We start from the raw sequence: 26349 nt of genomic DNA on the forward strand, positions 1-26349 counted from the left end.
CAGAGTGAGACTGTGTGGCTTCAGAGTCATGTGACCCGGTGTCTGTGGCCTGACTGAATGCTGTGCAGTGAATAAACACCTGGTGCTCATGGCTCAGTCAGACCAGGAGCCTTTGTCCTCCAGACTGAGGTCCCTACTGCCCTGCCTGCCCACACCAGGCACAATGCACACAGTTGCCTGGGGTTAATGCTACCTAGATTTATTTGCTCCTGACCCTCACAGGAATGGACTTCTGTGGTGTGAACACACACACACAGATACAAACCCACACATGCATTTTGGTACATGCACACAGCACACACCATCCCAGTGATGTTACAGAAGTATTTGGTATTGCTCAAACCTGCAAGGTCAGCACAAAGAAAGGAAGTCTGAGAAACTCTCTCTGTCCTCAGGAGCCTGAGGAGACACGGAGATCCATGACACCAGAGATCGTGGTTGAGATCCCACAGCCGAGAGAGATCCTGGGGGAAACAAGAAGTCACAAGAAAAATGCACCGAGTGTTCTTAGCAATGACTTTTGGGTGAAGTTAGTGAATTGGACTTAGGACGTTGGGCCAGAAGTCCAGCCTCCCTCTGTGCAATTGTAGTGATATCTATATCTATTCCCAAAAGAAAAGATTTGTCAATTTAAGACAAAAACAATAATTTGCCCCCAAGCTTGCTTCCTTCTTCTTCCTTATCTAGTTCAGGTTCCCTGCCGTGAAGTGGAAATCCTGCTCCTGAATGATTTTACATTTCAAAATCCCCTGGTGAGGATCACACTGTGTTTGCCTTTACCTTCAACTTAGTTTTGCAATGAAACAACAAGTTAATGATTAACTTTATCACCCAGAATGACAACACAGAGGATACTACCACCTGTCCAAGTGGAAGTGGTCTGTGATCTATAACCAGGCACACAAGGCTCCACCATGGCTCAGGACTACATGTGGTACCAGGGCATTCCTTTTCCTTCCAAGGTGTACACCCCTGAATCCATAAAAGCAGCCCACGAGCAGTTTTTGCTGAAGGACGAGGACATCATCATAGTGACCTACCCCAAATCAGGTGAGCAGATGGGGCTGCGGCTCTGTGGGAAAGGCCAGGCCTGTGCCTCCCTCCCTCTAGCCTCCTGCATGGGGCGGTGTAGTAGCTCATTTGTTTCTTTCCCTGCATGGACCAGGATCTCGCCAGCACATTTCACAGGGATTGATATGTGCATGGTGGGCTGGTGAAGGTACTGGCACAATGTGATAGAGTTGAGCCTATGGCAGAATCAGGCATTTGTGACTGTCTGTGGGGCCAGGGGTAAATAATGGAGGGTGAACTCTGCAGAGCTCATAGAAGAATCACATCCAGTTCTTTTCCCCTTTTAAATATTACCCTTTGTTTTATTTTTATTTATTTATTTATTTATTTATTTTGGGTCCGGTTGTGGGGCTTGAAATCTGGGCCTGGGCGCTGTCCCTCAGCTCTTCAGCTGAAGGCTAGCGCTCTACCACTGAGCCACCTTCCCAGCCCCTTATCCTTTGTTTTAATGTAACTAATTTATTTTGGTTTATAAAAATGATTTTTCAAGCTGTCTGATGGTGGTTCCTGTCTATAATCCTACTCAGGAGACTGAGGATCTTGGTTCAAAGCCATCTTGGGCAAGAAAGTCCGTGAGACTCTTCTCCCCAATAACCAAATGCAGCTGCGGTTCAAAGTGGTAGAGCACTAGCCTTGAGCAAAGAGCTCAGGGACAGTGCTCAGGCCCCAAGTTCAAGCCCCATGATGGACAAAAAAAAAAAAACAACCTAAACGATGTTTCAGCAGGTGTACCAACAGATTTCAGTGCCACGCTGCCCATTTACCAAATGAGGCATCTTGATCAATACCAACTCCTCCGCATACATTTTCTGACGAGTGTTTCACACTATCAGCATGTGTGCATGTGCCAACTACAGCCAGGTGTTGTTAATTGGGGTGGTATTTAATAATGGAGCTAAATTGGAAGCTGGCATATGAGATATGCTGGCTTTCTCAGTCCATGCATACGGGGGAAAGGTTTTATACTGACATTTTGTTTTATCAATATTAAAAAAATTCTACATCAAGAACTCGTTGACATCGTTCCCCTCTGTCCCCCCAGTTCTGGGGCTTGAGCTCAGGGCCTGGACACTGTCCCTAAGCTTCTTTTGCTCAAGGTAACACTCTAAAACTTGAGCCACAATGTCATGGACATCTTTGAGATAAATGGTAACATTTTTCATTTAGTATATGCCAAACACTTTTCATTTTTGTAAAATTTTTGTGGTGGGTGCAGTACTGGGATTTAAACTCAGGGCCTTGTACTTGCTTGGCTTGCTTATTCAGCTGGCACTCTACTACTTGAGCCATATCTCCACCACCTCTTCTTGCTCTTATATTTTCATCATTATTAATAAGGTGTTGTACAGAAGGCTTCCCATTTCATAGGCCAGGTACAGAGTACATTTGGCTTTTGAGCAAGTGTCCAGGCCCTGAGATCAATAAGAGGAATATTCCTTGTGGGCAGTAGTTGGGAACTGGCAGAACAGGCTGTAATGGGGGAGGGGGCCTCGAGGGGAGGAGCACCAGGCACTGGGATGGGGCGGAGCCAGCAAGGAGTACTCACTGCAAGGAAAATGCACTGAGAATCAGGAGCCAGGAGCAGTGCCGGGGCAGGAGTTCAAGCCCTAGGAGCGGCACATATAAATGTACATGTTCACACACACACACACACACACACACACACACGCACACACACACGAATATGGACATTACATGATCAAAGATTGTATCCCACACGAAGTCTATATCGGTAAGGTTTGTGTTAGGTATATTTTACCGTCACGGTCTTTATACAATTCAGATAGAAATGAGTGACCTTCATTTTCCTTCTGTCTCCAGGAACCAACTGGGTGATTGAGATCCTGTGTCTCATTCACAGCAAGGGGGATCCCGAGTGGATCCGCTCTGTGCCTATCTGGGATCACTCCCCATGGATCGAGACTGAAGTTGGATTCCAAATCATAAAAGACAGGAAGGAGGGTCCCCCACTGATCACCTCCCACCTCCCCATCCAACTCTTCCCCAAGTCTTTCTTCACTTCCAAGGCCAAGGTCAGGGCTCAGTGCTCAATAACTGCTACATCAATGCTTCTTTTTTTGTGTGTGTGCCTGTGCTGGGACTTGAACTCAGGGCCTGGGCCCTGTTCCTGAGCTTTTCTGCTCAAGGTTAGAGCTCTGCGTATTGAGCTCAGCTTCTTGATTGTTGTTGGTTATTTGGAGGCTAAATGTCTCGCAGAATCTCCTGCTTGGCTTAGCTTTGAACTGGAATACTCAGATCTCAGCCTCCTAAGTAGCTAGCATGACAGGTATGAGTCAGGTTTCCAGGCTCATCTGATGCTTTTGAATCTTGAATTCTGAAACATATAGACCTGGAGATGAGGCCAAGCTGTGTTGGCCTTTAGCAGTTTTCCATGGCCCTGAAGTTGTGCTCATCTGCTGAGAGACCTCAGACCCAAGGTGCGGACCAGTGCAGATGGGCCCTCACAGATGACCTGGGTGCCAGAATCTTCAAAACCACCATTTAAGCTCAACCAGAACTCACAAACCTTCTTTATACACAATTGCTTGCCTGTCTGTTCTTTGAGCTTCATTCCATCAAAAGTGAATACGTCCCACGCCCCAGTGGCTCATGACTGTCATCCTAGCTACTCAGGAGGCTGAGATCTGAGGATCACATTTCGAAGCCAGCTCGGGCAAAAAGTCCGTGAAACTCTTATCTCCAATAAACCACCAGAAAAATGGAAATGGCACTGTAGCTCATCTCCTAGAGCGCTAGCGTTGGGCTGAAGAGCTGCAGGACAACACCCAGGCCCAGAGATCAAGCCCCACGACCGGAAATAATAAAGCGAATATGTTACCTGTGTACCATGGCTCACACCTGTAATCCTGGCTAGCTGCTTAGGAGGTTGAGATCTGAAGGTTGTAGTTCGAAGTCAGCTCAGGTGTGAAATTCTATGAGACTCCAATTAACCACAAGAACAACAGAAGTGGGGCTGTGGCTCCAAGTGGTAGGGTGAGCAAAAGAAGCTCAGGGACAGCGCCCAGGACCAGAGTTAAATCCCCATGATCGACCAAGAATAAAGGAAAATGTGAATAAATAAGCCAGACACCAATGGCTAATAGTGGTCACTCTTGTTACTCAGGAGGAGGATGTCTGAGGATTGGAGTTCAAATCCAACCTGGGCAGAAAAGTTCGAAAAACTCTTATCTCCAAGAACCATCACCAACCTGGCAATGGAGCTATGGCTTCAAGTAGTAGAGTGCCAGCTTTGAGAGAACAAGCCCAGAGACAGTGACCAGTCCATGAGTTCAAGCCTCAGGACAGGCATGAACAACAAAATCAATCAGAGCTCTAATTAAGACAATGAGCAGATAGATGGCTTATCCTTTGATATGGATCCTATCATATAGAACTTGGATATGGAGAGATCAAGGCCTTGAATATGGGAAAGATGTTAATAATTTTCTAGTTTTTGCCTTTCTCCCTTTAAGGTGATCTATGTCATCAGAAATCCGAAGGATGTCCTTGTGTCTGGCTATTATTTCTTGGCTCAAGCAACGTTCTTGAAGAATCCACAGTCTCTGCAGCAGTATTATGAGTGGTTCATTGAAGGAAGTCGTGAGTGGTTTGTGAAGTGAAGTGTGTGTGTGTGTGTGTGTGTGTGTGTGTGTGTGTGTATCTCTGTGTGTGCACCTGAATGTGTGTGCTGGTCCTGGGGCATGAACTCTGGCCCTGGGCACTTTCCCTTATTTTTCCACTCAAGGCTAGGGCTCTATTGCTGGTGACCCTCAGCTCCACTTCCATATTTTAGTGATTAATTGGGTATAAGCTTCTCAAGGCTTCCTTTCCTTGACTACCTTAAAACAGAGCTTCAGATCTCAGTCTCCTGACTAGCTCGGATGACAGGCATAAGCTACCAGTGCCCAGCTAAATATAATATTTTAATTGGTAAATATGCACAAGATTTTTGCCAGTTATGCCTGGAAGAAGCTGACAGAGACAAGGGGAAACATGTGGAGAATATAGACTACATCTGGACGTCCCAAAGTTGATTACGTGTCTCTCCTTACCCACCCTGCAGTGCCGTACGGGTAATGGTTTGCACATGTCCAGGGCTGGATGTCCATGAGGGAGAGGGAGAATGTGCTGGTGCTCAGTTACGAGGAGCTGAAGAAGGTAACGATTCATTTTCCCTGCACCCGACCCTCTGCCCCCTCACACTGACACACATCTCTCCTCCTTCATAGACCCCATTCCACTGCTCAGACTACACAATACCAGCTACTCAGGAAGATGGCATCTGTGGATTACAGTTCAAAGCCAGCCTGGGCAGCAAAGTCCATGAGACTCTTATTTCCAATGAACCACCAAAGAGCCAGAGTGGAGCTGTGGCTCAAGTGGTAGAGCTAGCCTTGAGCACAAAGGCTCAAGATAGTCTGCACACACTGAGTTCAACCATACAACAGACACACACAACTCTCTCTCACACACAGCCATTAACAAAATCTGTGTTGTTCAGAAATCAGCTGTGGTTCACTCTAGTACCTGGTGTATTGATCCTCCTGTGGACAACTGTCAAATTATCACTTGATCACTGTCCAAATGCCTTGCTCTAGGTCTGGGACATCTCCAGCCTCTGTGCTCTGGTTGTGCTTGGATCAAATCCTTCTAGTCCTCCTTCCTATCCTGCTCTCATCCCTTCCTCCCTCCCTGTGCCAGAGCCTGCCGGCAATGAAAGGGAATCCTGATTTAGGGGTCGAGGATGAGAAAAAAAAGACACAAGCCAAAGGATGGGGTTGGGAGGTTTGCAGATCAAGACTGTAGCACCGTTGATTTTTAGTTTCCTCCTATATATACTGTTAGAAGTCAAGAAGTAGCATAAGGTTACTATAGTCCACAAAGACAAGGAATCTTTAGGCTTAGTAAAAACAGAGTGCAAAAAAACATGACAAGGTCAACTGGTTAAATATAAAACAGACTCTACAGACATCCTAAAACAATCCCGGGCACCTAGTGATTTTTAAGTAAGCCAGTTCTTTTTATGTCCCTTAGAGCAAGCACAAGGGTTCAGATGGCCTTTCCTATTGAGCTGTACCTATGGCTCCCTACATCCCTGCTCCCAGCTCAGCCTCTGACACACCAGTCTGTCTTGGAGTTTTCTGTCTGTCTCTTCTTGTCCTCCCTCCAAAGCTCCCTCCTCCCGAGAGCCGCTCTGTGTTCTCCTTGTCCTGCTTTTCCTTCTTGCAGGACAGGAGGAGCACTGTGGAGAAGATCTGTCAGTTCCTGGGGAAGAAGTTGAACCCAGAAGAGCTGGAGTTAGTCTTGGAGAACAGCTCCTTCCAGGCCATGAAGAAAAACACAATGTCCAATTTCAGCTTGCTGAGAGGGGATTACTTTTCTCCTGGATGCTTAATTTTCAGGAAAGGTGTTTAATGGCTCACTGTGGTTTAAACATCTGTCAGAGATCAGGAAGGGAATTCTTGACAGATTATTGTTTCATGAGTATGGCTTTATCTTTGTTTTTTTTTTTTGTTTTTAATGTGTGTTAGTCCTAGGACTTGAACTCAGGGCTTGGGTAGTGTTTATTTTTTTTTTTTAATTTTGGAGGCTGGTGCTATAGCACTTGAGCCATACTCCATTTCTGGCTTTTGCATGGTACCTTGGAGATAGAGTCTCACAGTCTTCCCTTCAAACCTGACCCTCCAATCTCAACCTTTTGACATGCCAGGATAACAGGTGTAAGCCACCAGGACCCAATGAGTTTTATGTATTTATTAGTCATTTTTATTTCTTCATATCAGAATAGCTTTTTTTTATTCCATTACTACATTGAAATCCTCTGTTTCTGCTAGGCCAGTGTTTCTTAACTTTGCTGTCTTCACTGTTGCCTGTGTTTCTGTTTAGCTGTATTGTGCAACATTTGCACTTCTGTTTTCCTGTTTGGCCATTGCCTGTTCTAATGCATCTCCCTGATCTTGGAATCCTGTTGTTCTTTGCTTTTTCTTTTTTTTCTTTTCTCTTCCTTCCATTCTTCCTTCCTTCCTTCCTTCCTTCCTTCCTTCCTTCCTTCCTTCCTTCCTTCCTTCCTTCCTTCCTTCCTTCCTTTCTTTCTTTCTTTCTTTCTTTTTCTTTTTTGCCAGTCCTGGGGCTTGAACTCATGGCCTGAGCACTGTCCCTCAGCTTCTTTTTCTCATTTTTTTTTTCTCAAGGCTAGCACTCTACCACTTGAGCTACAGCCACTTCCGGCTTTTTCTGTGTATGTGGTACTGAGGAATCAAACCCTGGGCTTTATGCATGCTAGGCAAGCACTCTACCACTAAGCCACACTCCCAGCATGTCCCTGCCCGCCCCCCCCCTCCCCGGTTCTGTCTTGTTTAGTTCTCTCTATGGAGGCATTTTCCTCATTGTTTTTAAGGCTGGACAACATCAAATCCATCATTGAATTCACTGATATTCTGGTGAAGTTCTTGCTTGGGCTCGTGCCAATGGCTCATGCCTGTCATCCCAGCTACTCAGGGAGTTGGAATCTGAGGCTCATGGTCCAAAGCCCCACAGGCAGGAAAATTCTATGAGAGTCTTATCTGCAATTCACCAGCAAAAAGCCAGAAGTGGAGTTGTGACACAAATGTCAGAGTACCAGCCTTGAGGAAAAAAGCTCAGAGATAGCCCCCAGGCCCAGGAATGGCACACCCACCTGCACCTGTACACATGGCCATGTGCGCATGCATGCACACACACAAATGTAAGGGAACACCACAACAACACCACACACTGACACTCATGTGCACGCCACACATGGGTAGGCACACACCCTTACACACCCACATGTGTACACACATTGCACTCATGCAGGCACAGGCACACATGCATGAGTGTATACACACACACACACACACACACACACACACACACACAGTTCTTGACAATTCTCTCTGAGCTGCAGGGTCCTCCACAGTTGCACAGCAGGGATGGGACCGGGAGGGAGCCATAGGCTGGGCCCTCTGTGTGCTGGCCCCCTCTGATTGCTGCGTTTCTCCCTGGCTTCCAGGCATAACAGGGGACTGGAAGAACCACTTCACCGTAGCCCAGGCTGAAGCCTTTGAGAAAATATTCCAGGAGAAGATGGCGGGACTTCCTACAGAGCTGTTCCTATGGGACTAAGTCCAGACTTCTCCCTATGTCTATGGAGAAGAGGATTTGTGTCTTCTTGGGGTCAGGGCATGGAGCTGTCACTTGATTCTGATGTTAAAATGTTCACGCTGTACATTTGATTCCTTGCTTGATACAAATCTCCATGGTGTCACCCTTGCATTTATAGCACCGCAGCTATTCGGAAATCTTTCAAAGCCAGTCACCAATGGTTACCTACATTACTCAGAAGGCTGAGAAATGAGGACCCAGGGTCAAAGCCAACCAGTCAGGAAAGTCAGTGAGACTGTTATCTTGAATGATTCAGCATGCATGTGTATGCACTCGTGTACACACTTACACACACACACACACACACACACACATCATTCCACTGATGTTACTTTAAGTGTTTGTTGCTTCACAAACTTGGCCAGGCTAGGACAAAGAAAGGAAGCCTGAGAATCTCTCTCTGCCACCAGGAGCCTGAGAAGCTATGGGGATCCATAATACCAGGGTCATGGCTGAGATCCTAGAGTGGAGAGAGAGCCTGGTGTCAACGGAGGACATTGGAAGAAAACCGCGTTGCATGCTCTGGGCAATGAGTTCTGGGTGATATTAGCAGACTGGTCTTAGGGCTTTGAGTCAGAAGCCCAGTCTCCCCGCTTTGCAATCATGATGTCAACGCCAATTCTCAAACTAAAAGAATTGTGAAATTACTCCTCAAAGTGATATTGCTTTCTTCTTGTTGTTGTTTGCTTTGAGTTTTTGGAGGGCAGAAACTTTTTTTTTCAATTTTATGCAGGCACACTCATTTATTTGTTCCATTTCTCATTGGCAGAGGCTTGATAGCCCTAGGCAGAAAATTATTACCTATGTCTCTATTATCCAGAGATTTCCCTTCATGAAATTTTAGGTTTCAGGGTTACAGTGAAATCCTCTTTCTGCTAGGCCTGTGTGTCTTAGATTTGGTATTTTCATAGTGGCCCAGTGGTGTGTGTGTGTGCCACACCGACCCCAGTAGAGTCTGCTTAGCATGGGAAACCATCTATCAGACCATGATAGGGGCTTCGAGACCTATCTCTGAGTTTTGGGACTTCACCGAAGTCTACCTCAGAGAATGGGGCTTTACAGAAACCTATCTCCAAGTTTTGGGACTTCACCGAAGTCTACCTCGGAGAATAGGGCTTCTAAGAGGCCTACTCCTGGGAAAAGGCTGGAAAAACCCCTGGGAAAAGATGTGTTTCTGCCTTTCTTCACTGCATAAGAGTGCCTATTAATCTTTTACTGCTTCTACTGCTCTTTGTACTTGCTCATTGTCAACGTTCCCTTATTCAAAGCTCTTTCTTAAGAGTGTTGACGACTCCAATATCTGATGAGTGTCTTAAAAATATGACTAACTCACCAGAGTTAAGTGCTACCCTGAAACACCTCTTATGGAGGCTAGGAGATAAGTTATAAGTAAATATAAAAGTATTGGGGGTTTCACAAAGTCAGTTCAGCAGAAGGAATTGTTTGTAAGGGACTTACAAGAAGCTGTAGGCTCAGCTAGAACAGAAAGAATGTATGGCAATTGCTGAGATAATTACTTAGGAGAAAGAATTTCCTGCTATTTACTAAGAGAATTGCTAGACCTAGAGAATTGCTAGATCCAGGTCTCCTTGAGGTTTACTATTAAAGAAGAAACAGGAAAGATCTATTTGGGAAAGTTAAGGCCTCTGTAAAGATAGGTAATGGTTAATTGGGGACAAACATCGTAATCGTTGTATTTCTTAGAGATAAGCCGGAAACAAGTGCCTATCAGGCGATCAGCTGGTGACCACCTAAAAATGAAGCCATGCAGCAAGATTGTGTAACCTTTTGCCCTTTCTCATGGAGACTTCTGTTATAAAAGTTTGTTATCCTCTGCATTAAATTGCACTCAGCACTCAGCATCCACTCCTCTTGTGTGTGAGTTGTCTGTTTGCCATCTCCCCATCCTATTCCAGGTTCCTCCCTTAGGTGTCCTCCGTCGTCCTGACAGAACCCGGTCCGCGACATGTGTGTGTGTGTGTGTGTGTGTGTGTGTGTGTGTTCCACTTTTATTTCTTTGCGTTTTCCTGTTTCTTCATTGCCTGTCCTAATGCATACCCCTGATCCCATAGCCTTGGTTTTCCGTCTTCAGTTTTGTCTCTTCTCTCAAAAGATAGTCCTCAGTGATTTGAGGCCTGAACAATACCAAATCCACCATTGAATTCACTGAGATTCTAGTAAAGTTCTTGGCAGGCTAAGAACTCACCCCGGTAATACCAGCTACTCAGGAAACTGAGATCTAAAGGATCAACTTCAAAGCCAGGACAGGCAGGAAAAGAATGTGAGCCTCTTACCTCTAATTTGATGGTAGCCTTCAGCATAAAAGCTCAGTCCCAATGTTCAGGCTCAGTACTGGTGCATGCACACGTGCGCGCGCACACACACCCACACCCACACCCACCCCACCCCCCCCACATTTCTCAGCAATTCTTACCTCTGAGACCCAGTGGCTGTGGAAGTACCAAGATGGGGAGTCAGGTGGGGCTGGGTCTTTGGTGCGCTGGGCCTCATCTGATCTCAGCATTTCTCTTCAGCCGCCAGGCATTGCCAGGAAATGGAAGAACCACTTCATCACAGCCCAGAAAAAATCCTTGGAGAAAATACTCTGGGAGAAGTGGTAGGACTTCCTTGGAGCTGTTCCCATGGAGCTAATCCCAGACTCTTATCTCCAATAAACCACCAGAAAACCAGAAGTGGCACTGTGGCTCAAGTGGTAGACGTGAGCCTTGAGCTGAAGACCTGAGGGATAGTGCCTAGGCTCAGAGTTCAAGCCCCATTTCCGACAAAAAGAAAAAAGAAAAATGCCTTGAGTGCTCTTGCCAATAGCTTTTGTGTGATATGAGTAGATTGAACCTAGGACCGTAAGCCAGAAGTCCAGACCTCACTCTTGACCATTTTTGAGATATCTACACCTATCTCCAAAATTAGTTATTTGTAAATTTCCAAATTAAAAATAACCTTGCTCCCAAGCCTGCTTCCTTCTATTTCCTCTTGTAGTTCAGGTTCCCTGCCAAGAACTGACAATCTGATGAGCACAGATCGCCCTTGAAGGAGTTCACAGTTGCCCAATAAAAATACTCCATGACATTCGCATTGCATTTTTTTTTATCATCAAATTTGTTTCCAAATGAAATGAAAAACGTTAACGATGGCCTTCACCACCCAGAATGAAAAACCCAGACTCTGCCACCTTCTCCCCGGTGGCAGTACCAGTGATCTATGACCAAGAGCCAGGCACACAGGGCTCCTCCATGGCTCACGACTATTTATGGTACCATGGCATTCCTTTCCCTGCCGTGGGTTACAACCCTGAAATCATAAAAGCAGCCCACGAGAAGCTGGTGCTGAAGGACGAGGAAATCATCACGGTAACCTACACCAAATCAGGTGAGCAGACAGGCCGCAGCTACATGCCCTACTCCCCCCAGCCTCCCATGGGGGGACGGTATAGTATCTCATTTGTTTCTTTCCCTTCCGAGAAGAGGATCTCTCACCAGCCCACTTCACAGGGATTCCTGTGTGTGTGGTGTGTCAGTGAAGGTGTTGGAGAAATGCAGTAGAGTTGGGCCTATGGCAGAATTAGGTATCTGTGACTGTCTGGGGCTGGGGGGTTGAGTGACAGAGGAAGAAGACTGCTGATCTCCTAGAAGAATCACTTCCAGTTTTTCCCCTTTATTTTTTTTTTCTAATTTACTTTATTGTTAGAGAGGTGATATACAGCCGGGTTACACTTACCTACATCAGGTAATAAATACCTTTCCTTTCACACAGCATCTTCTGTTCCCTCGTTCTCTCCCATTCCCTCCCTCCCCTGTCCACCCCTGAGTTGCACAGCTCACTTTCATAGTGTCCAGTGCACTCCACCACTGTACTTTTTCATCATTTGTGCTCTGGTTCTCTCTACCCTTTCCCTACCATCCAATAGATGCGCGTGAATACATACGGTAAAGAATACAGAGCCATCACAAAAAGAAAAGCCACATTTGAAAAAAAGGCCTTTGTTCCCATATCTTTAGGGTTTGTTTCAGAATGCATATCATTTTATATTCATACGAATAGGGGCTTTGTGATTCTCTCCTAGAGCTCTTTTGATCTCACTGTACCGGAGTATCTAGAATGCTGTGCAAACTGACATATTCCTGATGTTTTCGATCTAACTTCTGCATACCATGGAGATCATGTGTCATTTGTCTCTCTGATCTTGGCTTCCCTCACTCAACATGATTTGTTGTGGTCCCATCCATTTCCTTGCTAGTTACATAATTTTATTCTTTCTAACGGCTGGGTAAAATTGCATTGCACATAGCTACACATCTATGTGGGGCATCTGGGCTGTTTCCCACTCTTATCTATTGTAAATGGCGATGAGCATAGATGTGCAGGGGTCCTTGTCGTATCCTGGCTTATGATGCTCAGGGTATGTGCCTGGGAGTGGTATGGCTGGGTCATAAGGAAGATCTATGTTTAGTTTTTGAGGAATCTCCAGACTGCTCTCCAGAGTGGTTGTACTAGTTTACATTCCCACTGGTGGTGCCGGAGGGTTTCTTTCCCCCATATCCCTGCCAACATTAGTTGTTGTTAGAATTCAAAATGTTGGCCAGTCTAACTGGCATGAGATGGCATCTCAGGATGGTTTTGATTCCCATGTTCTTTCAGGATAGGGAAGCTGAGCATTTTCGCATGTGCTTCTTTACTCTTCTTACCTCTTCTTCTGAGTAGTCTCTCCTTAATTGCCTTGAGCTCGTTGTATGTTATTGGCTATTAGGCCATTCCCTGATGTATTCCTGGAAAAGATCTTTTCCCAGTTGGTTGGCTGTCTTTTTAGTTTAGTAACTATATCCTTAGTTGGGCAGAAATGACGTATTTTCATGTCAGTTTTTCCTTTTTAAATTTAAAATTTTGTTTCCATGTGATTAATTTATTTAGGGTTTTTTTTTAATGATCTTTCCAATTGTATGAGGTGGCTCACAGCTGCAAATGGTTAAGATCTGAAGATCACAGTTCCAAACCAGCCTAGGCAAGAAAGGCTGTGGGACTCCAATCTTCCATTAACCTCCAGAAAATGGGAGGTGGTGCTGGGGCTCAAAATGGTAGAGAGCTAGCCTTGAGCAGAAGAGCTCAGGGATGGCACCTTGACCCTGAGTTCAAACCCCACAGTAGCTGTACCAAAGGATTCCAATGCCACTCTGCCCATTTCTCAGGAGGCATCTTGACCGATGTCACCCCTCCACATACATTGTAGAACAAACGTTTCAGACTATTGTCCTGTGTGCACATGCCAACTCAGTCGAGGTGGTTTTCATTGAGGCTGTGTTTAATCGTATAGCTACATTGGAAGCTAGCATACGAAGACATGTTGGCTTACTCTGTCCCTAGATACATGGAAAAGTTTTTTATTCTGGTATTTTAGTTTTCTCAATATTTTTAAAGTTCTATATCTAGCATTCATGGACACCTTTCAAATAAAGTGTAATGCTTTTCTTTTAGTGCATGCTAAACATTGAAGGAGTAACTGTTCATTTATTTCTGTGGGAGGCAGTACTGGGATTTGAACTCAGGGCTTTCTACTTTCTTGGCTTGCCTATTCAGCTAGCAATCTACCACTTGAGCCATATCTCCAGGACCTCTTTTTTGTTCATATAATTTTATTTGTTATTATTTAGGTGTTTTACACAAGTCAAGTATTAAGCACATTTGTTTTTGGAAAGTGTGCAGACCAAGCCCCAGGACTGGCACAAAAAAAAAAAACCCAAATATTCTCTTCAGGCAGTAGTTGGGAACTGGAAACTTCCAGCAAATACAAGGCAGTAGCAGAACAGGCCCTAATGGGGGCGGCCAGGGGAGAAGCACCAGGATGGGGCAGAGCCAGCACAGAGCACACACTGCAAGGAAATGCACTGAGAATCAGGAGCCAGGAGCAGTGTAGGGATTTCAGGAACAGCCACGGGGTGGATCCATCCCAACTATCCACAGAGACTCGCTGCTTAACCCCAATAGGCTCTGGGAATAAATGGAGAGTGATGCTGATTACCAATGCAACTGGAAGCACACAAAGGCAGGCCATCATGAGAAGACAGACGGTGTGTGACTTGTACCATGTGCAAAGCCCACAGCCACCACAACCTAGAAGAGACAGGAGAGCTGTGGGGGCCTGGACAGGAGACAGAGCCAACTATGCACATGTGGATGGCATAGATTTATAAGATGTTAAGGTGCTGTGGTGAGCCAGACTCTGTGGCTCATGCTCAGGAGTCTGAGATCTGAGGATTGCAGTTCGAAGACAGACTTGGCAATCAACAACCAAAAAGCAGGAGATAGAGCTGTGACTCAAGTGGTAGAACACCAACCTTGGGCAGAAAAACTCAAGGATAGCCCCAAGCTTGGAGATCAAGCTCTTTGAACCACACACACACACACACACACACACACACACACACACACACACACACATTCTGGCCCTGTGTGACTAAAGATTGTGTGCTAGACAAAGTTTATATTGGTAAGGTTTATGTTATATATATTTTACCATCAAGATTTGTATGCAATTCAGATAGAAATGAGTGTCAGTCCCATTATCTTCTGTCTCCAGGAACCAACTGGGTGGTTGAGATCCTGTGTCTCATTCACAGCAAGGGGGATTCTGAGTGGATCCGGTCTGAGCCCATCTAGGATCGCTCCCCATGGATGGAGACTGAACATGGATCCAAAATCATTAAGGACAGGAAGGAGGGCCCCCCCTCCTCTCCTTCCACCTCCCTATGCAACTCTTCCCCAAGTCTTTCTTCACTTCCAAGGCCAAGGTAAGTGAGATCTGAGGGTCAGAGTTCAAAGCCAGCCTGGGCATGAAAGCTTATGAGACTCTTATCTCCAAGTCACCTGAAAACTGGAAGAGCACTGTAGCTCACAGTGGTAGAGCCCAGCCTGAAACAAAACAAGCCCAGGCCTGCATTTCAATCCCAATGACTGACCAAAAACTAAACTGAAATAAAAAAGGAAGAAATAAGCCAGGCAAGAGTGGCTTACACCTGTTACACTAGTTACTCAGGAGGCTGAGTTCTAAGGATCATAGTTCAAAAGCAACTTGGGGAGAAAAGTCTGAGAGACTCCACCAAACAAACATCACATTGGAACTGGAGCTGTGGATCAAGTGATACAGCAGTATCTGTGAGCAAAAAAGCTCATGGACCATGCCCAGGCCGTGAGATCAAGCCTCCAGACTGTCACGCGCCCGCACGCACAGAACACATCCACCCACCCACCCAGAAGATACTGGAGAAATAGGGGAGATGGCAGAAGGAGTGAAGAGGCCTGTGGTGGGGTGCAGGTAAAATCAAACATTACCTTTTTCATCTGCTCATAACTGAGGACCAGCACGTTCTTTCCCTCATGGACATCCAGCCCCGGATGTGATCTAACCATGATCTGTACAGCACTGCAGGGGGAACAGTGGGGCAGTGTGAAAAGTCTCCACCATTCCCGATCTGCATGGTGGTCTCAGCACTGATCGCTCTGGTCCCTGTCACCTTCACCAGGGTGTAACTGACCAATAAGTCCTGTCTCTTTATAGCCTCAAAGAGAGAGCACTGTGGAGCCAGGACGTGGCTTTCCAAATAATTCTCTTTTCTGGTGGAGCTACCTTTGCCCATGTCAGGCAGGTCACCAAGGGCGGCACCAACAACTCTGACCAGGACAAAATGATCTGCGGGCCCTCACAGAACCCAAGCTGATGGGGAAACAACGAGGAGGCCACAATGCTTGATAAGAAATGTACTCGTTATCTTGCCCGTGTAATTGTAACCCCCTCTGTACAGTATTCTCACAATAAAAAAAACGCAAGCTGAGTGCCTTCCACACCAAGTTAGCCCAAATCCATCATTTGCAAAACAGAGCAGAAGTCCAAGCGCAAGGTCTGAGCCATGGCACACACACACACACACACACACACACACACACACACACACACACACACACACACACGAGGTGCCTTCCATCCCTGCCCACGGCTCCCAAGCAGGTCAGTCTGCTGAGACTCCATGGCAGAGCCCTGTGTGCCTGGCTCTGTTAGCAGGCCCCTGCCATTGTGGAGAGAGTGGCGGAGTTGGGTTCTCAAACTGGGTGGTGACCAATCATTGACTTGTTCCATTTGGTTATGAAACGCGTGTAATGATAAAGAAAAACGCAATGTGGTTTATTTTGGGCCACTGTGAACTGATTCAAGGCCAATCTCTGCTCATCTGATTTTCAGTTCGTGGCAGGAACCTGAACTACAAGAGGAAATACAAGGAAGCAGGCTTAAGAGCAGCATTTTTTAAGTGGTTTTAACTTTAAAATTTTTTTATTTTTGAGAATTGGCGTGTACATCACGATTGCATAGGGGGGAGACTGGACTTATGATTCAAGGCCCTAAGACCAATCTTCTAATATCACCCAAAACTCATTGCCCAGAAGACGCAATGCGTTTTTCTTCCAATTTCCTCTGTTGACCCCAGGATCTCTCTCCACTCTCAACTATGACCCTGGTGTCATGGATCTCCATAGCTTCTCAGGGTCCTGGGGCCAGGGAGAGTTTCTCAGACTTCCTTTCTTTGTCCGAGCCTGGCCAAGTTTGTGAAGCAACAAACACTTAAAGTAACATCAGTGGAATGATGTGTGTGTGTGAGTATGAGTGCATGCGCGTGCATGCTGATTCATTGAAGATAACAGTCTCACAGACTTTCCTGACTGGTTGGCTTTGACCCTGGGTCCTCATTTCTCAGCCTTCTGAGAAATGTCGATAACCATTGGTGCCTAGCTTTGAAAGATTTCCGAATAGCTGCGGTGCTATAAATGCAAGGGTGACACTATGGAGATTTGTATCGAGCAAGGAATCAAATGTACAGCGTGAACATTCTAACCATCAGAATCAAGTGACAGCTCTGTGCCCTGACCCCAGGGAGACACAAATCTTCGTCTCCACAGACACAGGCAGAAGTCTGGACTTAGTCCCATAGGAACAGCTCTGTAGGAAGTCCGGCCATCTTCTCCTGGAATATTTTCTCAAAGGCTTCAGCCTGGGCTACGGTGAAGTGGTTCTTCCAGTCCCCTGTTATGCCTGGAAGCCAGGGAGAAATGCTGCAATCAGAGGGGGCCAGCACACAGAGGGCCCAGCCTATAGCTCCCTCCATGTCCCATCCCTGCTGTGCAACTGTGGAGGACCCTGGAGCTCAGAGGGTAGAATTGTCAAGAACTGTGTGTGTGTGTGTGTGTGTGTGTGTGTGTGTACACTTATGAATATGTACCTGCGCCTTCATGAGTGCACATGTGTGTACACATGTGGGTGTGTAAGGGTGTGTGCCGACCCATCTGTGGCGTGCACTTGAGTGTCAATGTGTGGCATTGTTGTGGTGTTCCCTTACATTTGTGTGTGTACATGCATGCGCACAAGCCCATGTGTACAGGACTAACACACATTATAAACAAAAAAAAAACAAAAAACAAAGATAAAGCCATACTCATGAAACAATAATGTGTCAAGAATTCCCTTCCTGATCTCTGACAGATGTTTAAACCACAGTGAGCGATTCCACACCTTTCCTGGTAATGAAGAATCCAGGAGAAAAGTGTTCCCCTCTCAGCAGGCTGTAATTGGACATTGTGTTTTCCTTCATGGCCTGGAAGGAGCTGTTCTCCAAGACCAACTCCAGCTCTTCGGGGTTCAACTTCTTCCCCAGGAACTGACAGATCTTCTCCACAGTGCTCCTCCTGTCCTGAAAGAAGGAAAAGCAGGACAAGGAGAACACAAAGCGGCTCTCAGGAGGAGGGAGCTTTGGAGGGAGGACAAGAAGAGACAGACAGCCAAACTCCAAGACAGACTCGTGTGTCAGAGGCTGAGCTGGGACCGGGGATGTAGGGAGCCGGAGGTACAGCTCAACAGGAAAGGTCATCTGAATCCTTGTGCTTGCTCTAAGGGACATACAAAGAACTGGATTACTTAAAAATCACTAGGTGCCCGGGATTGTTTTAGGATGTCTGTAGAGTCTGTTTTATATTTAACCAGTTGACCTTGTCATGTTTTTTGCACTCTGTTTTTACTAAGCCTAAAGATTCCTTGTTTTTGTGGACTATAGTAACCTTATGTTACTTCTTGACTTCTAACAGTATATATAGGAGGAAACTAAAAATCAACGGTGCTGCAGTCTTGATCTGCAAACCTCCCCACCCCGTCCTTTGTCTTGTGTCTTTTTGTTTCTCATCCTTACCCCCTAAACCAGGATTCCCTTTCTATGCTGGCAATCTCTGGCGCAGGGAGGGAGGGAGGAATGAGAGCAGGATAGGAAGGAGGATTGGAAGGATTTGATCCAAGCACAACCAGAGCACAGAGGCTGGAGATGTCCCAGACCTAGAGCAAGGCATTTGGACAGTGATCAAGTGATAATTTGACAGTTATCCACAGGAAGATCAATATACCAGGTACTACAGTGAACCACAGCTGATTTCTGAACAACACAGATTTTGTTAATGGCTGTGTGTGAGAGAGAGTTGTGTGTGTCTGTTGTATGGTTGAACTCAGTGTGTGCATACAATCTTGAGCCTTTGTGCTCAAGGCTAGCTCTACCACTTGAGCCACAGCTCCACTCTGGCTCTTTGGTGGTTCATTGGAAATAAGAGTCTCATGGATTTTGCTGCCCAGGCTGGCTTTGAACTTTAATCCACAGATGCCATCTTCCTGAGTAGCTGGTATTGTGTAGTCTGACCAGTGGAATGGGGTCTATGAAGGAGGAGAGATGTGTGTCAGTGTGAGGGGGCAGTAGGGTGGGGTGCAGGGAAAATGGATCGTTACCTTCTTCAGCTCCTCGTAACTGAGCACCAGCACATTCTCCCTCTCCCTCATGGACATCCAGCCCTGGACATGTGCAAACCATGACCCGCATGGCACTGCAGGGTGGGTAAGGAGAGACAAGTAATCAACTTTGGGACGTCCAGATGTAGTCTATATTCTCCACATGTTTCCCCTTGTCTCTGTCAGCTTCTTCCAGGCATAACTGGCAAAAATCTTGTGCATATTTACCAATTAAAATATTATATTTAGCTGGGTACTGGTAGCTTATGCCTGTCATCCGAGCTACTCAGGAGACTGAGATCTGAAGCTCTGTTTTAAGGTAGTCAAGGAAAGGAAGCCTTGAGAAGCTTATACCCAATTAATCACTAAAATATGGAAGTGGAGCTGAGGGTCACCAGCAATAGAGCCCTAGCCTTGAGTGGAAAAATAAGGGAAAGTGCCCAGGGCCAGAGTTCATGCCCCAGGAGCAGCACACACATTCAGGTGCACACACAGAGATACACACACACACACACACTTCACTTCACAAGCCACTCACCGCTTCCTTCAATGAACCACTCATAATACTGCTGCAGAGACTGTGGATTCTTCAAGAACGTTGCTTGAGCCCAGAAATAATAGCCAGACACAAGGACATCCTTCGGATTTCTGATGACATAGATCACCTTAAAGGGAGAAAGGCAAAAACTAAAAAATTATTAACATCTTTCCCATATTCAAAGAATTGATCTCTAAATATCCAAGTTCTATATGATAGGATCCATTTCAAAGGATAAGGCATCTATCTGCTCATTGTCTTAATTAGAACTCTAATTGATTTTGTTGTTCATGCCTGTCCTGAGGCTTGAACTCATGGACTGGTCACTGTCTCTGGGCTTCTTCTCTCAAAGCTGGCACTCTACTACTTGAAGCCATAGCTCCATTGCCAGGTTGGTGATGGTTTTTGGAGATAAGAGTTTTTCGAACTTTTCTGCCCAGGTTGGATTTGAACTCCAATCCTCAGACATCCTCCTCCTGAGTAACAAGAGTGACCACTATTAGCCATTGGTGTCTGGCTTATTTATTCACATTTTCCTTTATTCTTGGTCGATCATGGGGATTTAACTCTGGTCCTGGGCGCTGTCCCTGAGCTTCTTTTGCTCACCCTACCACTTGGAGCCACAGCCCCACTTCTGGTTTTCTTGTGGTTAATTGGAGTCTCATAGAATTTCACACCTGAGCTGACTTCGAACTACAACCTTCAGATCTCAACCTCCTAAGCAGCTAGCCAGGATTACAGGTGTGAGCCATGGTACACAGGTAACATATTCGCTTTATTATTTCCGGTCGTGGGGCTTGATCTCTGGGCCTGGGTGTTGTCCTGCATCTCTTCAGCTCAACGCTAGCGTTCTAGGACATGAGCTACAGTGCCATTTCCAGTTTTCTGGTGGTTTATTGGAGATAAGAGTTTCACGGACTTTCCTGCCCGGGCTGGCTTCGAAATGTGATCCTCAGATCTCAGCCTCCTGAGTAGCTAGGATGACAGTCATGAGCCACTGGTGCCTGGCACATATTCACTTTTGATGGAATGAAGCTCAAAGAACAGACAGAGAAGCAGTTGTGTATAAAGGAGATTTGTGAGTTCTGGTTGAGCTTAAATGGTGGTTTTGAAGATTCTGGCACCCAGGTCTTCTGTGAGGGCCCATCTGCACTGGTCCGCATCTTGGGTCTGAGGTCTCTCAGCAGATGAGCACAACTTCAGGTCCGTGGAAAACTGCTAAAGGCCAACACAGCTCGGCCTCATCTCTAGGTCTATATGTTTCAGAATTCAAGATTCAAAAGCATCAGTTGAGCCTGGAAACGTGACTCATACCTGTCATGCTAGCTACTCAGGAGGCTGAGATCTGAGTATTCCAGTTCGAAGCTAAGCCAAGCAGGAGATTCTGCGAGACATTTAGGCTCCAAATAACCAAAAAAACCAAGAAGCTGAGCTCAAGATGCAGAGGTCTAACCTTGAGGAGAAAAGCTCAGGAACAGGGCCCAGGCCCTGAGTTCAAGTCCCAGCACAGGCACACACACACAAAAAGAAGCGTTGATGTAGCAGTTATTGAGCACTGAGCCCTGACCTTGGCCTTGGAAGTGAAGAAAGACTTGGGGAAGAGTTGGATGGGGAGGTGGGAGGTGATGAGGGGGGGACCCTCCTTCCTGTCTTTTATGGTTTGGAATCCACGTTTAGTGTCGATCCATGGGGAGCGATCCCAGATAGGCACAGAGCGGATCCACTCGGGATCCCCCTTGCTGTGAATGAGACACAGGATCTCAATCACCCAGTTGGTTCCTGGAGACAGAAGGAAAATGAAGGTCACTCATTTCTCTCTGAATTGTATAAAGACCGTGACGGTAAAATATACCTAACACAAACCTTACCGATATAGACTTTGTCTGGCATACAATCTTTCATCATGTAATGTCCATACTTGTGTGTGTGTGTATGTGTGTGTGTGTGTGTGTGTGTGTGTGTGTGTGTGCACAAGTACATTTATATGTGCCACTCCTAAGGCTTGAACTCCTGCCCTGGCACTGCTCTTGGCTCCTGATTCTCAGTGCATTTTCCTTGCAGTGATTACTCTGTGCTGGCTCCGCCCCATCCCAGTGCCTGGTGCTCCTCCCCTTGAGGCCCCCTCCCCCCATTACAGCCTGTTCTGCCAGTTCCCAACTACTCCCCACAAGGAATATTCTTCTTATTGATCTCAGGGCCTGGACACGTGCTCAAAAGCCAAATGTACTCTGTACCTGGCCTATGAAATGGGAAGCCTTCTGTACAACACCTTATTAATAATGATGAAAATATAAGAGCAAGAAGAGGTGGTGGAGATATGGCTCAAGTAGTAGAGTGCCAGCTGAATAAGCAAGCCCAGCAAGTACAAGGCCCTGAGTTTAAATCCCAGTACTGCACCCACCACAAAAATTTTTACAAAAATGAAAAGTGTTTGGCATATACTAAATGAAAAATGTTACCATTTATCTCAAAGATGTCCATGACATTGTGGCTCAAGTTTTAGAGTGTTACCTTGAGCAAAAGAAGCTTAGGGACAGTGTCCAGGCCCTGAGCTCAAGCCCCAGAACTGGGGGGACAGAGGGGAACGATGCCAAGAGTTCTTGATGTAGATTTTTTTTAATATTGATAAAACAAAATGTCAGTATAAAACCTTTCCCCCTTATGCATGGACTGAGAAAGCCAGCATATCTCATATGCCAGCCTCCAATTTAGCTCCATTATTAAATACCACCCCAATTAACAACACCTGGCTGTAGTTGGCACATGCACACATGCTGATAGTGTGAAACACTCGTCAGAAAATGTATGCGGAGGAGTTGGTATTGATCAAGATGCCTCATTTGGTAAATGGGCAGTGTGGCACTGAAATCTGTTGGTACACCTGCTGAAACATCTTTTAGGTTGGTTTTTTTTTTTGTCCATCATGGGGCTTGAACTTGGGGCCTGAGCACTGTCCCTGAGCTCTTTGCTCAAGGCTAGTGCTCTACCACTTTGAACCGCAGCTGCATTTGGTTATTGGGGAGAAGAGTCTCAGGGACTTTCTTGCCCAAGATGGCTTTGAACCAAGATCCTCAGTCTCCTGAGTAGGATTATAGACAGGAACCACCATCAGACTGCTTGAAAAATCATTTTTATAAACCTAAATAAATTAATTACATTAAAACAAAGGATAAGGGGCTGGGAAGGTGGCTCAGTGGTAGAGCGGTAGCCTTCAGCTGAAGAGCTCAGGGACAGCGCCCAGGCCCAGAGTTCAAACCCCAGGACCGGACCCAAAATAAATAAATAAATAAATAAATAAATAAAAATAAAACAAAGGGTAATATTTAAAAGGGAAAAAGAACTGGATGTGATTCTTCTATGAGCTCTGCAGAGTTCACCCTCCATCATTCACCCCTGGCCCCACAGACAGTCACAAATGCCTGATTCTGCCATAGGCTCAACTCTACCACATTGCGCCAGAACCTTCACCAGCCCACCATGCACATATCAATCCCTGTGAAATGTGCTGGCGAGATCCTGGTCCATGCAGGGAAAGAAACAAATGAGCTACTACACCGCCCCATGCAGGAGGCTAGAGGGAGGGAGGCACAGGCCTGGCCTTTCCCACAGAGCCGCAGCCCCATCTGCTCACCTGATTTGGGGTAGGTCACTATGATGATGTCCTCGTCCTTCAGCAAAAACTGCTCATGGGCTGCTTTTATGGATTCAGGGGTGTACAACTTGGAAGGAAAAGGAATGCCCTGGTACCACATGTAGTCCTGAGCCATGGTGGAGCCTTGTGTGCCTGGTTATAGATCACAGACCACTTCCACTTGGACAGTGTGTAGTATCCTCTGGGTTGTCATTCTGGGTGATAAAGTTAATCATTAACTTGTTGTTTCATTGCAAAACTAAGTTGATGGTAAAAGCAAACACAGTGTGACCGTCACCAGGGGATTTTGAAATGTAAAATCATTCAGGAGTGGGATTTTCAGTTCACAGCAGGTAACCTGAACTAGATAAGGAAGAAGAGTGAAGCAAGCTTGGGGGAAAATTATTGTTTTTGTCTTAAATTGACAAATCTTTTCTTTTGGGAAAAGGTATAGATATCACTACAATTGCACAGAGGGAGGCTGGACTTCTGGCCCAACATCCTATGTCCAATTCACTAACATCACCCAAAACTCATTGCTAAGAACACTCGGTGCATTTTTCTTGTGACTTCCTGTTTCCCCCAGGATCTCTCTCGGCTGTGGGATCTCAACCATGATCTCTGGTGTCATGGATCTCCGTGGAGTTTCTCAGACTTCCTTTCTTTGTGCTGACCTTGCAGGTTTGATAACACCAAATATTTCTGTAACATCACTGGGATGGTGTGTGCTCTGTGCATGTACCAAAATGCACGTGTGAGTTTGTACCTGTATGTGTGTGTGTTCACACCACAGGAGTCCATTCCTGTGAGGTTCAGAAGCAAACAAACCTAGGTATCATTACCCCCAGGCAACTGTGTGCGTTGTGCCTGGTGTGGGCAGGCAGGGCAGTAGGGACATCTGTCTGGAGGACAAAGGCTCCTGGTCTGACTGAGCCATGAGCACCAGGTGTTTATTCACTGCACAGCATTCAGTCAGGCCACAGACACCAGGTCACATGACTCTGAAGCCACACAATCTCACTCTGGTGTATATATATATTTCCCCTCAGTTCTGGAGCGTGAACTCAGGACTATGGCTTTGCACTCAAGGCTGGTGCTCTACCACTTTAGCCACAGCTCCACTTCTGACAGTTGTCTTGATTCATTTGAGATACCAGTCTTCTGGTTTTTATTCCCTGGGCTGGCTTCAAACCTTGATTCTCCAGACCTCCAGCCTCCTGAGTATCTAAGATTACAGGCATGAGCCACTGGTGCCTGGCTCCAAAGACAGTTCTTAGTCTTAAACTCTAAAAATCAAAAACAAAAAACAGAAAGAGCCCTCAAGCCTATTTCCTTGTATTTCCTCTGGTAGTTGAGATTCCCTACCATGAACTAAAGTCAGAAGAGCACAGATCACCTTGAATAATTTCACAATTGCCCTCTGTGTTGTTTTTTTAAATCATCAAATCACTTTCATAACAAAATGAAACAAGTTAATGATTGGCTTCAGACAGTGGTGTCACCACCTCCCCAGTGCCAGTGGCCTGGGACCAAGAACCAGGCACACAGGGCTCCGCCATGGCTCAGGACTACATGTTGTACCAGGGCATTCCTTTCCCTGCTGTGGATTGCAAGTCTGAAGTCATAAAAGCAGCCCATGAGGAGCTGATGCTCAAGGATGAGGACATCATCACGGTGACCTACCCCAAATAGGTGAGCAGATGGGGCCGTGGCTACATGGGAAAGACCAGGCCTGTGCCCCCTCCAGCCTCTTGCGTAGGAACACTGTAGTAGCTCATTATTGAAGACCCAGTGGTAGAGCTGGGTCAGTGGTAGAGCTCCAGCCTGGAGCGCATCAGCTAGGGACAGCACACAGGACTGGTGTACGCATGCGCGCGTGCGCGCGCACACACTCACACACACACACTCACACACACACAATGTTTTTTTGAGGAGTTCTATGGTATATTAAAATGAAAAGGATGATTTTGGTGTTACTTGGAGGCAGGATTTCAGGGAGAAGAATTGTCATGGAACATGGCTGGGAACCCAAAAGCTTCTGGTGAATACAAGGAACTGGCAGACCAGGGTGTCATGTGTCAAGGAGAACACTGGGAATTCAGAGCATGCATGTGTGCGTGTGTGCGTGTGCGCGGGCATGTGCTCATACGTGCAGCTCAGAAGCACCTCCATCCTCCACGGGCATCACGCCCTGCATCTTCCCCTTCTGGCACCGGCATGTGATCTACCAGGAGTTCACTGAGGGCGACCAGGTGTTCAGAAGGAAGTGGTGCTTCCCAACCCCTGGCTGCAGCCAGGACCTGGTGGAGAAGTACTGCTGAGTGGCGAGGTGGGGCAGGGGCCACTCAGAGTGAATGAATGCATGCATGCTTGCATGAATATGTGCATGCATCACCTCTGGTCCTTTCTTTGTTCTTTCCTGGCAGGGTAGAGGGAGACACAGCTGCCACCCCCAGGGATCAGTGCTGGCTGCAGGGGTTGGGTGTCTACCCGCCTGCCAGCTGGAAAATGTGTATGGGGACATGGGGTCACAGCGGCTGCCTCCTCAGAACTGTCACTCCCCAGGGACAGTCACGCCAGCGGTGTGTCACTGCTTCTCCTTGCTGCTTGTCAACTTCCAGCACTCTCTAAGCTGCTTAGCCCCTCAGGAGACCAGAGGAGGGGGGAGCCCTTGTATATCTCAGCTTTCAAAGGCACTTGAAGCCAGGCAATGAGCTCACACCTGTCATCCCAACTACCCGGGAGGCTGAGATCTGAGCATTGAGGTTGGAAGCCAGCCCAGGCAGGAAAGTCTGTGGGCCTCTGATCTCCAAGGAACCACCAAAAAGCCACTGTGGTTCAAAATGGTAGAGTGTTAACCTTGAGCAAAAGAGCTTAGAACAGTGCCCAGGACCTCAGATCAAGCCCAAGTACTGGCACACACACAGACACACACACACACACACACACACCATCCCATTGATATTACACAAGTATTTGATGGTCCTCAAATCTGCAAGGTCAGGACCAAGAAAAGAAGGCTGAGAAACTCTCCATGTGCTGGAGCCTGAGGGAAGCAGATGTTCGCCTTGACCCCCGCTACCCTCCATACGTGTGGGGTTCTTTGCT

The 26349-nt window shown here is 46.5% G+C and overlaps 1 protein-coding gene and 1 pseudogene across 1 annotated transcript; one reads left to right on the forward strand and one right to left on the reverse strand.

Annotated features, from left to right (window-relative positions):
* The first annotated feature begins 886 nt into the window (after positions 1-886).
* LOC122125787 lies at positions 887-8900 on the forward strand (annotated as a pseudogene).
* An 8220-nt stretch (positions 8901-17120) lies between these two features.
* On the reverse strand, positions 17121-23391 carry LOC122125767 (sulfotransferase 2A1-like). Its single transcript, XM_042700368.1, has 6 exons — positions 23242-23391; positions 21178-21389; positions 19611-19737; positions 19073-19167; positions 17822-17999; positions 17121-17344 (listed from the first exon to the last, which is right to left on the reverse strand). The coding sequence occupies exons 1-6, from the start codon at positions 23375-23377 to the stop codon at positions 17232-17234; spliced, it is 861 nt and encodes a 286-aa protein (XP_042556302.1). The 5' UTR covers positions 23378-23391; the 3' UTR covers positions 17121-17231.
* Positions 23392-26349: the final 2958 nt, after the last annotated feature.

Source organism: Dipodomys spectabilis, unplaced genomic scaffold (assembly GCF_019054845.1).
Source record: "Dipodomys spectabilis isolate Male_0828 unplaced genomic scaffold, ASM1905484v1 ptg000266l, whole genome shotgun sequence".
Lineage (NCBI taxonomy): Eukaryota > Metazoa > Chordata > Mammalia > Rodentia > Heteromyidae > Dipodomys > Dipodomys spectabilis.